The sequence below is a fragment of the Protopterus annectens genome, chromosome 3.part1, assembly GCF_019279795.1.
Source record: "Protopterus annectens isolate FY-2018-M chromosome 3.part1, PAN1.0, whole genome shotgun sequence".
Taxonomy (NCBI): domain Eukaryota; kingdom Metazoa; phylum Chordata; order Ceratodontiformes; family Protopteridae; genus Protopterus; species Protopterus annectens.
In genome coordinates, this window is record NC_056732.1 from 1,418,131,497 (window position 1) to 1,418,144,255 (window position 12,759).

The 12,759-nt window shown below is 39.9% G+C and overlaps 1 protein-coding gene across 3 annotated transcripts in view; it reads right to left on the bottom strand.

The window, feature by feature from the left end:
- LOC122798497 (metalloreductase STEAP4-like) overlaps positions 1-12,546 on the bottom strand; it is a 295,739-nt gene extending 283,193 nt beyond the window's left edge. The window contains exons 1-2 of one of the 3 annotated variants that reach the window (XM_044067498.1): positions 12,394-12,544; positions 11,588-11,755 (exon numbers count right to left, since the gene is read on the bottom strand). Coding sequence is in view for 2 of the 3 variants with exons in the window: in XM_044067499.1 (XP_043923434.1) it covers positions 12,394-12,397 (4 nt within the window). In the remaining variant the exon portion in view is untranslated. Of the gene's footprint in view, positions 1-11,587; positions 11,756-12,393 lie in introns of all 3 variants that reach the window. The other 2 variants (XM_044067499.1, XM_044067497.1) reach the window with 2 other exon arrangements.
- Positions 12,547-12,759: the final 213 nt, after the last annotated feature.

Consider the following 12,759-nt stretch of genomic DNA (forward strand, 5'->3'; position numbering starts at 1 on the left):
GATCTGGAGTTACTTCTTTGACCAAAAAGACCCCGGTCACCTATGGCAGGTTATCCAGTCCATAACTGACTATGGACCCCTATCTTTGCAATGTGAGGACAACAAGGAATTCCTAAATAAGCAGAATGTCTACTTCAGCAGATTCGAGGCAGAAAACAGAACAACAGCAAAGAAAATGCTCATCGGCCATATCAAGAAGATGCTCACCCTCAACCCAGCTGGTGTCCAGAAGGCATTGTTCAGAGTTAACTCAAGAAAAGCAGCTGGGCCTGACAACATCATAAGGCATGTGCTGAGGGACTGCACAGTCCAACTAACAAATGTCCTCACAGATATCTTCAATAACTCCCTGAGTCAGCAAATAGTTCTGAAATGCTTTAAGGATACAACAATCATTCCATTACCAAAGAAGTCTCCACCATCTTGCCTAAATGGTTACTGCCCTGTAGCCCTGACCTCCACAGTGATGAAGAGTTTTGAAAGGATGGTCAAGGATGCCTTAACATCTGGGCCGCCTGCTGATCTTGACCCTGTGTAGTTTTCTTACCGAGCAAAGCGCTCTATGGCAGATGCCATCTCTCTAGCACTGGAGAACACCTTGAGAACAAAAACACCTACGCGAGGGTACTATTCATTGACTTCAGCTCTGCTTTTAACACTGTAATCCCTCTTCATCTGGTAATGAAGCTACTATAACTAGATGTCAACACTCCATTTTGTAACTGGATTCTTGACTTTCTCACAGACAGACCTCAGAAAGTGTGCACACGAAATAACTCCTCAGACAGCATCACTCCTAACACTGGAGTCCCACAAGGATGTGTACTAAGTCCCTTGCTGATCACTCTGTTAACAGATGATTGTACAGCCAGGTACAATACAAATCACGTCATCAAGTTTGCTGATGACACAACGGTGGTGGGCCTCATCAGTAATGACAATGAAACAGTGCATAGAGATGAGGTAGAACAACTGATTACCCGGTATAGAAATAACAACTTAGCACTAAATGTAAACAACAAAAAAGAGATAATTGCGGACTACAGGAAAAATCACAATGAACATTCTCTCCTCACCATCAATGGGGACACAGTGGAAAGAGCAAGAAGCACAACGTTTCTGGAAGTGCACATTGATCAGGGCTTGTCTTGGAACACAAATACAAATGCCTTAGTCAAGAAAGCGCAGCAGAGAGTGCACTTTTTAAGAGGGCTGAGGAGACTGAATCTCCCATCAACAGTTCTCACTACCTTCTACAGAGGTACTACAGAAAGCATCCTAATGAGCAACCTCGTAGTATGGTATGGAAGCTGCTCTACCTCTGAGAGCAAATCCCGCCAGAGAGTGGTGAAGACAGCTGAGAGGATCATTAAGACCACTTTGCCACCTATCCTTGACTTGTACTTATCCAGATGTCTCAGCAGGGCCAGAGGAATAATTAACGACTGCACTCACCCTGCTTACAGACTGTTCCTGCATCTATTACCCGGAAAGCGCTTCCGAAGCATACATTGCAGAACTACAAGATTCAGGAACAGCTTCTTCCCTAACGTCATCAGGCTGCTGAACTCTAGTATCCACTATACTCCATGATGGTCACCTGGCTCAGTAGAAACTGTCTTACATTGTGCATTAACCTGGTTACCAGTCTCACCTAATACTTACTGCAATATTCACTATGACTGTAACGTATAGGCCATCTAGGGCACTAGCAATACAGTACAATATCTCTTTTTTAAGTGCAATACATGTTGTGAATTAGTAAATTAACCATAGTGCAATAGTCTAAGGTCCATGGTACAATAATCTAATGTTCACAGTGCAATACTCAAATGTCTCTTTCTGTGCAAGGATCAATGCAATGTCTTAACCAACTACCTGTGCAATACTAAAGTCTCATGCAAGTAAGTGTTCACTTTGAAAAGTGTTAAAATGTATTTCTAATTATGTGCAATATTAGTCTGTTTACCTGCATGTCCGTGATGTAATAGCTAGGTGTTATATGTGTAGTAAAGTCTGTGAAAATAGCCTATATGTTGTCTGCACATTGAGTCCGGAGACATGAAATTTTGTTCAGTTTTTGCACTTGTGATTTCTGAATGACAATAAAGTTTACTTTGACTTTTACTTTGATTTTGACTTTGACTTAAGGGTAGATCCTGTGCAATGAATCTGATAAACTTCTTTGAAAGAATAGCACAAGCTGTGGACTGCAGCTATGCTGTCCATACAGCATATCATGATGTCCTGAAAACATTTGATACTATAACACGTTAACATAATTAACAAGCTAAATGTGCTCCAAAGAGATACCTATGTCATTAGGTGGATATCAAATTAGATGAGGAATAGAACCCACATAGTGACTGTGGCAAGTGCATCCTCATAAAGCATGAAGGTAAGCATTTGGGTCCCTTGGGGATCCATATTAGGACCTCTGCTATTTTGCATAGACTTCTGTCATCTCCATTTTAACAATGGGGATCTCTGGTCTAAGTCAGAAGATGACCAAACTGGATGTCATCCTCAAATCCCCTTCTGTCATGCATAAGCTACAACCTGTACTTTTGCATGTTAATAACTGGTGCTCAGAAAATGGGATAAAACTAAAACTAAATGCTAAAAGGTGAAATATTATTAAATTTTGGAAACAACCCTCAATAAGCTTACATGATAGACAACACCCTACTCCAAAATGAAGCGAACTTACAGCATGAGTAGATAATAACCTCTGTCTCTCTCTTTTGATCATCATGTTGCACCAGTGGTTAGGAAATCTTTCTGTCTGGTACAATGATCAGAAAGGGTATCTTCTTAGATCCAAAGAAATCTTTATCCCTCTGTATTCTGCACCAATCAGACCTGTCATACAATGCAATTCTCCTTTTGGGATGCACCATACTAGACATTTCAGGAAGTTGACAAAACCCCAAAGGTTAATAACAAACAAGACTCAATGCCAGAAGTCTAAACCTCAAAATGCACGCACTTGAGACACTCCTCAGTATGGAGAAAATCGATATATGTGCAGTAACAGAAACCTGGTTTAAGGCTCCAGAAAGCACCCCAGCACTACCAGGCTACAACTCATACCATACATTTTGGCCACAAAACCCGGACCGAAATACAAAAGGTGAGGGAGTATCCATATTCATCAAGGATACCCACACCTCCAGGTTAGTGTCACAGCACGATGCTGCAGAGATCATCCACGTGAAACTAACAATGGGCAAAACTGCTATTCAAATTATAGCTTGCTACAGATCACCCACCATGTCCCAGGACCCCCACTCCGCATTCCTGGAAACACTGGGAAACATAAAGGTCCTACCAAACATCTTGATATTGGTTGATTTCAATTACCCAAACATTAACTGGGGGAACTACTCAAGTACAAACTCCCTTGCCCAACATTTCCTAGAATTTATAAACTCAAATGCCCTGGATCAACTGGTCAACACCCCCACCAGAGGTGACAACATATTGGACCTGGTCATCACCAACATGGGCGACCGGTGTTCCACACCGGAGATCAACCCCTTGCTGGTTAGATCTGACTATAAACTAATCACTCTGGATATCCACATTCCGCCACCACCCCCGTCAAAGAAACCACCGTAAAAAACTTTTCAAAAGCAAACTTCACGTTACTTAAGACCGAGGTGGGAAGTTTCAAAGCCCCCATGCTAAAGGATAACGCTGTCCAAGCTGCAAATTCCTTTACTAATGTACTCTATGGGCACCTACAAGAATGCATGGATCATGCTATCCCAAACAAAACCAAGACTCACTCCTCCAAGAAAAGGAAAACAGTCTGGTGGACCCCTGCCATAAACAAGCTATACAACAGAAGGAGGAAACTAGTACAGAAAAGAGTAAAATTCCAAGAAGGGAAGACATCCCTGATCAGTATCAGCAAGAAACTACATTCTCTCATAAAATCATCCAAGGCTAGCTTCAAAAGAAAAATTGCCATGGACTCCAAAGATAACCACAAGGCATTCTTTAGCTATGTCAAGAATCTAAGTGGCAATTCTCAGATCTGCTCGGAGTTAGTGCAGAATGGCACAAAATACACTGAACTGACGGATATAACCAACATCCTAGCAGACAGGTTTAGTGCAAACTTCACCCTCCTCTCACCCCCAAAAGGGCCCATAACTATACTAGAAGAATGCAGTGTCCCTGAAATCACAGACGCTCAGACTAAAACAGCAGGTTAAAACAGCCCTCTCCAAAGCCAAAAACACAGCATCAATGAGACCGGATGGTGTCCCAGGCTGCGTCCTACACAAGCTCAAAGATGAACTAATCCCTCACCTAAACACACTGTTTAAACTCAGCCTCTCCACAGGCTACATGCCCACAGAGTGGCGCACAGCAACAGTTATTCCACTCCACAAAGGTGGAGCCACAACAGACCCTGAGAACTATCGCCCTGTAAGCATGACTAGATTGGTCTGCAAAGCTATGGAGCGCACCATCATGGATCTCATTAACAGAGACACTGGAAACCTCCAAACACTGGACTCTACCCAGTTCGGCTTTGTTGAGGGCAGATCATGCCTCCTAAACCTTGTAGACTTCTTTGAGACAGTTACCAAGGCTATAGATGAGGGAACGGTGGTCTACACAGCCTACTTAGACCTTGCAAAGGCCTTCAACACCATTCCCCACTCAGGTATTATAGACAAGCTCACCAGCCTGAACATAAATTCCTACGTCAAGAGATGGGTTGCCAACTGGTTCACAGACAGAACCCACATGGTAAGAGTTGTGAGAGCTAGGTCTGACTCTAAACCGGTTACAAGTGACGTTCCCCAGGGGTCAGTCCTAGGACCCCTCCTGTTCGGCATATACTTCTCAAACATACAGGCAAGCACAGGAGGACTATGGCTGACCAAGTTCATAGACAACTACAAACTAGGGGGTATAACTGACTCTCCAGCTGACACAGACATCCTCCAACAGGGTCTCACTGAGACAGATACCTGGTGTCAAAACCATGGCCTCAAGCTCAATGCCAAAAAGTGTATAGTCATCCCCTTTGGAAAAAACAAAGTACCCACAAACAACCACATAGGTGGTAGCCCCCTAAATACAGAAGACGTAATAAGGGATCTGGGGACCCAAGTAGATAGTAACCTCTCCTTTGATAATCACATTGCCAAAGTGGTTAGAAAATCCTTCTATGTGGCCCACCTAACCACAAAAGGGTTTGCATCCAGATCGAAAGAGGTCATTGGGCCCCTCTATGTATCACTCATCAGACCCATCATAGAGTACAATGCCCCATTTGGGATGTACCTTACAAGACACCTGTAACAACTGGAAAGACCACAGAAGTACCTCAGCAAGAGGATCACTGGCCTCAAGCAGATGCCCTATGCAGCTCGACTGAAGAAACTCCAGCTGTACTCGGATGCATACCACCTACTCAGAGGTGATCTCTGCCTGACATACAAGGCCATGTCCAACCCAGAATTGATGGACATGCTCCAACTAAAGAAAACCGTATCCCCTCGAGTCACACGCTCCACGTATCTAAACCTCACCACAACAATAAATAGGACATGCTGGAGGGATAGATTCCTGTCCCAGACACTTCCCATGCTCTGGAACAAGATTCCAATCTACATTAGGCAGAGCTCCTTGCTAACCCTCTTCAAGAGAAACCTTGACGAGTGGATGGGAAACAGAAAGTTTACCCCAGGGATCATTTCAATGGATCTGCTGGACAAAGGCACAGGGAACTATTCTAAGGGGGTGGCAAAAGCCAACACATTCTGGCTAGGCTTATAAATGCCTTCGGGCAGATAGCCTAGTACCTACCTATGAACCTATGAACCTAAGACCATGGACCTAAAACAAGTGAGCTGCTGGTGCAAGCTGGAAGCTCTGACCCTGTGTTTAGTGTCCTATAGACTCACTGGGATGATTTGTGCTTTGCTCTTTGAGCCATTAGGGATCCAGCAGTGCAAGACCTCTTTTATCTCCATAAATGAAATAGTCCAGCAAGCACTAGAGCCAGAAACCTTAACCTGCTTCAGCAAATAAACAAATCATGCTGTAGAGACAGATTCATCAAAGAAAGACTTTCCTTTCTCTAGAACAAATTGCCATTCCAGATCAAGTGAGGTGACACACTATTTTCCTTTAAAAGGGGTTAGACAATTGAATGGATATTCACAAATTCTCCCCAGGCAAGACTGGCCTATTGCTGCTTGAAGAAGTGAGGTAGGATCTAAGGGTAGGAACTGGCAAGACATGAAATAGCCATATGACTCAGATGTCTTGCATTTTCTATGATTCTGTGATTCTATAATATGTGTACACACACACACGCACACACACACATATATTATATATATATATATATATATATATATATAGAGAGAGAGAGAGATATGGGTGTACTTCATAACATCAACCCACAGTTCATCAACTGTCAAAATGGTGAGATGAAAATAACATAATTTTACAAGCATGAACTCTCGGAACATTGTATATCCTCTCCGGGAAAGTAACCACTTGGCCACCAATGATAAAATCACAAACGGTAGCAAATTACACACACTAAAGTGGGGGGGGGTTCACCCCCCACACCCCCACACCCTCCTACTTAATTATACCAACTCTGAGATCACACTACAATGGAGAAAGGACGCAGTTCACCATGGTGGCCAAGTGGTTACTTTCCTAGAGAGGATATACCATGTTCCAGGAGTTTGCGCTTGTAAAATTACGGGGTTTTCATCTCACCATTTAGACAGTCGACAATCTGTGGGTCATCATTACGAAGTGGACCCATATATATATATATATATATATAAATATAGATATGTATATATATATATATATATATATATATATATATAAAGTTACATGAGTTTCATGTGTTGGATAGACTGTTGGTTTGGTTAACGGAGAAGTACACAGCTGTTTGATTTGATGTTTGTTTTACTGAAACAGGTAAGTGGGATGTATAGGTTGTGTGTGTGTGTGTGTGTGTGTGTGTGTGTGTGTGTGTGTGTGTGTGTGTGTGTGTGTGTGTGTGTGTGTGTGTGTGTGTGTGTGTGTGTGTGTGTGTGTGTGTGTGTGTGTGTGTGTATGTATGTGTGTGTTTGCAAATGTGTATGGGTTATGGTAAGAATAAGGGTTATGTGAGGGGATGGATTACGTCAGTGTGTGATTGTCAGTGATTAAGGTTAGAGTTAGGTTATGGGATATTTTAGTGTTCTTGGTTGGGTTTGTGTGAGTGTGGGTGTGCGTGGTGAGTGCCTTAGTTTTCTTGTGTTGTGGCAGTATTATGGGATGGGCTTTTTTAATTTATGATGTACATTAGGGCAGGGGCAGGGTTAAGGTTAGTACATATTACGAAAGTGGGGCAGGAAGGCAAAGCTTATATTAGTGATTGCTTGAGACTGCTGCATGCTGTTTTGGGAGAGTTCTCCCTAATCAATGTTGCTATATTTAAGTTTGGGGGTTTGGTTGGTGCAGGAGGTCTTCCCCTTCAAAAATAAATCAACTTGCTTTTGTTACATTACATGCAACAGGTATCTTTCAAGTTATTAGGATATGAGATTTGAGTGATTTTGTTCCAAGATTTCATTGTGAATGCACTACTATTCTGACTCTTAAAACTACCAAATGTTTCTTCAGTTCCTTCTGAATCTACACTTGTAGTGTAAACATCTGGGAATTGGATATTTGGTAAAGACAAATATAAACTCCTCCAGATTTATTAATGAAAGTATGTCCCAGACTCAAATGGCAGAATGTTGGACATTAATACCACATATATTTTACATGACAAAGGGTATCACAGGAACATTTCAACCTTGTGCAGGAGATTAGACATAGTTTAAAAAATGACACGTCCTGCTGGCCAGCTTCTCCTATCTTCCTCACTAGGCAAAAAATGAAATTCCCTCCCTCCACACTAAGAACCATGCCAAACTCAGAAAACTTCAAAACCCAACTATTTAAACACCTGTCCACTAAATGGAAATGTACCTGCCTTCACCCAACCTAATCAAAGCGGGTTCTCTCTCTGGTTCCCAAGCTCTACAACTCTCATAGTTATCTTCCTATGAGCCTATCTAAGCTCTCAGCAATTTCTATAGCTTCTCTCTCTGCTCTCAACAACTCCTACAGCTACCGACACACAGCCCAACCTTGTAAATATTGTAAATAGCATTTTACTGTTGATATGTGTATGTAAAGTGTATTTACATTTTCTTAAAAGGTTTGTATGTAAACTGTTTCCACACCTAACACATATCTGTTTTCCTCAAATGAAACTGTATGATCCCTACCTTCAAGCTTAATGAATTTGTTACCTATGCATGATATTGAATGCATTTATGAGTAACTATTCTACATAATATTATCTTTAATATTAACTATCAGTTGTATCGAAATTGTATAATGTATCTTGGAGCTTTTCTCCCCGGGCCTCCACTGAAAATGGGTCAGTTTGGCCCAGTGGACTTCCTTGTTAATCAAACTGCAAATAAATAAATAAATAAATAAAATGAACTCAAATCATCTGTCTCAGAACATCTGGGGAAAACCACAACAAGGGAAACAATGTGTTTGTTAATGGATTATGAGGAGGTTAATGAGACTCACTTTTACTGTGGATTACTCTAGCAGTGATGACAGGGTTCTTTTTGTGGATTCCCCACCACAGGTTGTATTTTTGGCCATACTATTAATTTAATCAAGTAACACTTTTGGTCATCCAAACAAATGCCTTCTTTGAAAATGATAGACAAAAACTCCTGAAAATGGATCACCTAGATCCTCTAGTCATTTGACCTCTCATAGAGTTATACTGTGATAAAATAAAAACAATGCCATCATAGAAGTGAATGGCATGTAACCTGCCCCCCCCAAAAAAAAAAATCAGTTAAAATCAGTTGCTTGATTTAATAGACATACAGATAAACAGAAAAGGCACAATCACCAGAACTAGTTAAAACAAAGACTGCATTTCACACCAACTGTAAGGCAAAATAGAAAACAGTACAGGCAAAATGTGCCCTGACAGCATCTAAATTACTTTTTTAATAGAAGAGGCGACAGTCAAGGTGCAATTTTTTAGCTCTATAGATACTAAATAAAATGAGGCAAACATAATCTGAACAGTAAATGTGTAACTGAGACCTCAGTTTCTCTGCTTGAGTTCTAAGTAATCACAAATGAAGACTGGCAGGTGTGATGTTACTGTAGTTATTCAATGAATCCTACATACCAGCCACACGTTTGGAGCCTATAAGCTGCATCGGTTTGTGCACTTTCACTATAGATATCTGAATCTTACTACAGTGACAACTGGTATATGTTTATAATAGAGAGTACAGTTATTTACAGATCTTCACTTCTCAGTTTAAAAGTGCTAAATATTTCACCAAGATAAATCCAATCAACAAGTTGGCCCTTCTTTATGGAGGTAAAAAAAAAACAAAAAAACAAAACATATTTTATAATCATTTAAAAACCGATAGTGTTTTGTCTCACTGTTTTCCATGGTTCTGTCACCATCACTTACATCACCACTTTTATTAGCTGCAATCAATTTACTCATCATGGACTTGCAGAGGTACTCACAGAATAAATAAGCAGAATGAATGAAAGAGTGAATAAATAAATTTCACATTTTATATGAATATCTACAATAAATGCATCATAATTAATTCATGATTCACTCCCTTCACTTGTAAAATATGAAAATAGGTCACCTGTAGTGGAGTGGTGTTCTTGCAAGGCTCTTCAAACCCATACAAGAAGCTTGTCCTTGTCAGGACTGACAAAAAGCAGAGAAAGATGAGCCTCAAAGGTTCTATGGTCCTTGGTGGTACCAACAGTGTTGAATGTCTGTAATCCAACTGACTTGTAAGCTATACTTATAACTTTGACTTAAATGCTAAATGTATTCTTGACTCTATTAGTAAAGTAAAAAATAATAAAAAATAAATAATAACAGGGATTCTTCTGTAGGAGTAACTTGCCCAGTTTATTTATGAGTGCTTTCATTGCGTGAAGTCTTTTTATGAAGAAAGTGCTCATAAAGAAATAGACCAAACAGTTTAAACCTACAAAAGAATCTCTGTGAATGTTTATTTTTTAAATTTATTTTTACTTTACTAATATTGGTCAAACATCCAACAAAATCCAAAAATGCAGCTCTTCTGAAAAATAGCAGCAAGCAGAACAACATTTGCAATCTACAGAAGGCTGCCTTCCACCAACACCACCATCAGTCTAGTGCATTATCCAATCACTTAGGGGCATGTCCATTAAAAAATTACTTTCAATGATTTTAAATGTTCTTCTCTTGATAAAATATACCAATACTTTCTCAATATAAGTGACCCCTGAGACACCTCTCCTACAAAGGATGTACATTGCATAATAAAATACATTTCTTCATCTCTTAGACTTAGTACTGCTTTTGAGATTGTTGATGGGCTGTCTACTAGGGGTTGTAAAGCTCAGCTCATTTCCTCATTTTGGAAAATGATAGAGGTGATGAGAAATGTGAGCGTAAACGGAAATTAATATAAATCATACAAGATACTAAGAGATGAAAAGCTTAATTTTGTTATGTGATGTGTACTCTTTGTTGAAGAGGTGTCATGTGTATTGAAAACATATTGATATACTGTAAAATCAGAAAAGCATTTTAAATGGATAATACACTACCTGACCATAACACCAGCTGTACAAATAGTAGGATCGTTACTTGTGGATAGGCTCCATCATGTACCTAGCAGTATATATATGTGCATATTGGTTTTGGAAACCTTTACAAGACTGCATATACCCTTTTTCCAGCACAGTTCTTATGTCTCCCTTAGTCTATCACAAGCATTTGGTGATGCATTCACTGTGTTTTTCTGGGCAGTAAATAAGAGCAAAGAAATGAGGGAGTTGCTTTACTTTACTGTCAGGCTGCACTTAATATCCACAGCTCAAGATCGAAGAAGTGCATACTAGGGGAACTAAAATGTTTAAAAGTTCTGGTCAGAAACTTATGTCTGCCTGCAACTTATTTTAATACAATTATATGAGCCATCTAGTAATTGTGCTACTATTTATATTTCTTTTGTTTTGGGGAATTATTAACACAAAGCTATGTACCTCTTTGTGCCAGACTTCTAGGCATGAACTGCCCTCGATTCAGCTGCATCCATGAATTGTTGTTGCTTGCAGAGAGTATTTAGTTAATCAGATGAATACAACAGTGTACATGATATGCCCAACAAGGATGCAGCACAGAATACTTGGTCTTACAGCCGAGTGAAAAGTTTCAGAAAGAAAAATAACTAACAGTACAAAAGAGGCCTGTTCATTGCTTGTTTACATGCATTATAGTGTCTTGAAAACAACTTTGTTTAGCTGAAGAAGCAACAGTCAAGGTACAGTTTCTTAACTGTGTATGTAATTTTTGGAGAGATGTCTACAGTTTTAATGCAGGCGGAAAGGAGATCAACAGTATGAATGTACCCATTTTTGCTACACTCAGAATTCCATTCCAAACAAAATCATAATCCGAACTATGAATTTAAGGAAGACAGACCTCATTTTCTTAGTTTAAGATTTTGCAAGTACGACTAGTTTGCCAAGGCTGTTGAATACGTTGCCGCCCTTTTGGGGTCATGCAGGTACTATCCAGTTGTGGGGAAGTGATGCAACTGCACTCGGTAAACAATCCTAAATATGCTGTTAACACCAGCTGCCAAACTGCCTGTGGTGGAAAAATGAAATAAACCAAGAGAAAAAAAAGGCTACCGCACTTGATGCTAAACCGTTAAAGCAGTGAAAACAATTACTGGCTATTTTATAACATTAAATACATTTATCAAGCTCCAAAACATATTTGCATATACACGATTGGATTCTTTACAGGTACGGGGCCTGCAAAACACAGAAAATTAATGTCAGTAATATATGTGTGTTTTTCTTGTATGCGATATTTATCTGACTTGATAACTGACAAAAAAGCAACGGTGGAAGGGACAGACAAAACAACTTCATTTCAGGGAGAAAGACAATATGCATATTACCGTTACTTCTAAATACCTTGATTAACTTTAATCTCTGTACAGATCCAACAGCTGCATACTTGATTTCAATGTGATCACTGTTCTGTAGAAACTTAACGCGGTTATTTTTATGTAATGATCCTGTACACATAATAAGGCAATTAACACTCTTATCTTTTACCTGAATAAAAACCACAGAAGCGTCTGTTAGAGCACCTCTACCAAGTGCACCAAGTGCACAGAGAGACTATGCGGTTTCAAAGTTAACATTGCGGTTCATTCAGCTTTTCACTACAAATTCCTTACTAGATAAGCCTGTTACCCCTCTGGGTTTACTTACCCATTCTCCTCGGCTGGATTGTGAAAACTGCCGTACAAAATTAGCCTGTTCGCAAATGGATAACGGGTGGTTCTGGGGCGCTCTTATACAGCTAAACAAGCTCTAAGCGACTGCATTTGTTTCCAGACTGTATGCCTTACTTGCGCAATAGTAAAATGTCCAGATTTGTGAAATGTTCCTTGGATACCTTGAGTGCCCTGAAAATAAAAATAACACTCTCTGTGTTAAAAAATAAGAAGTATTTGACGGTGTCGACAATATTATCCGGAACGCTTGCATTCTACTTACAGCTGGACTACAGCAGACCGCAAAGTTTTTCCTTTGGTATGAAATTATTAAAAAGAAAACACTATTTTTTCTGCATGC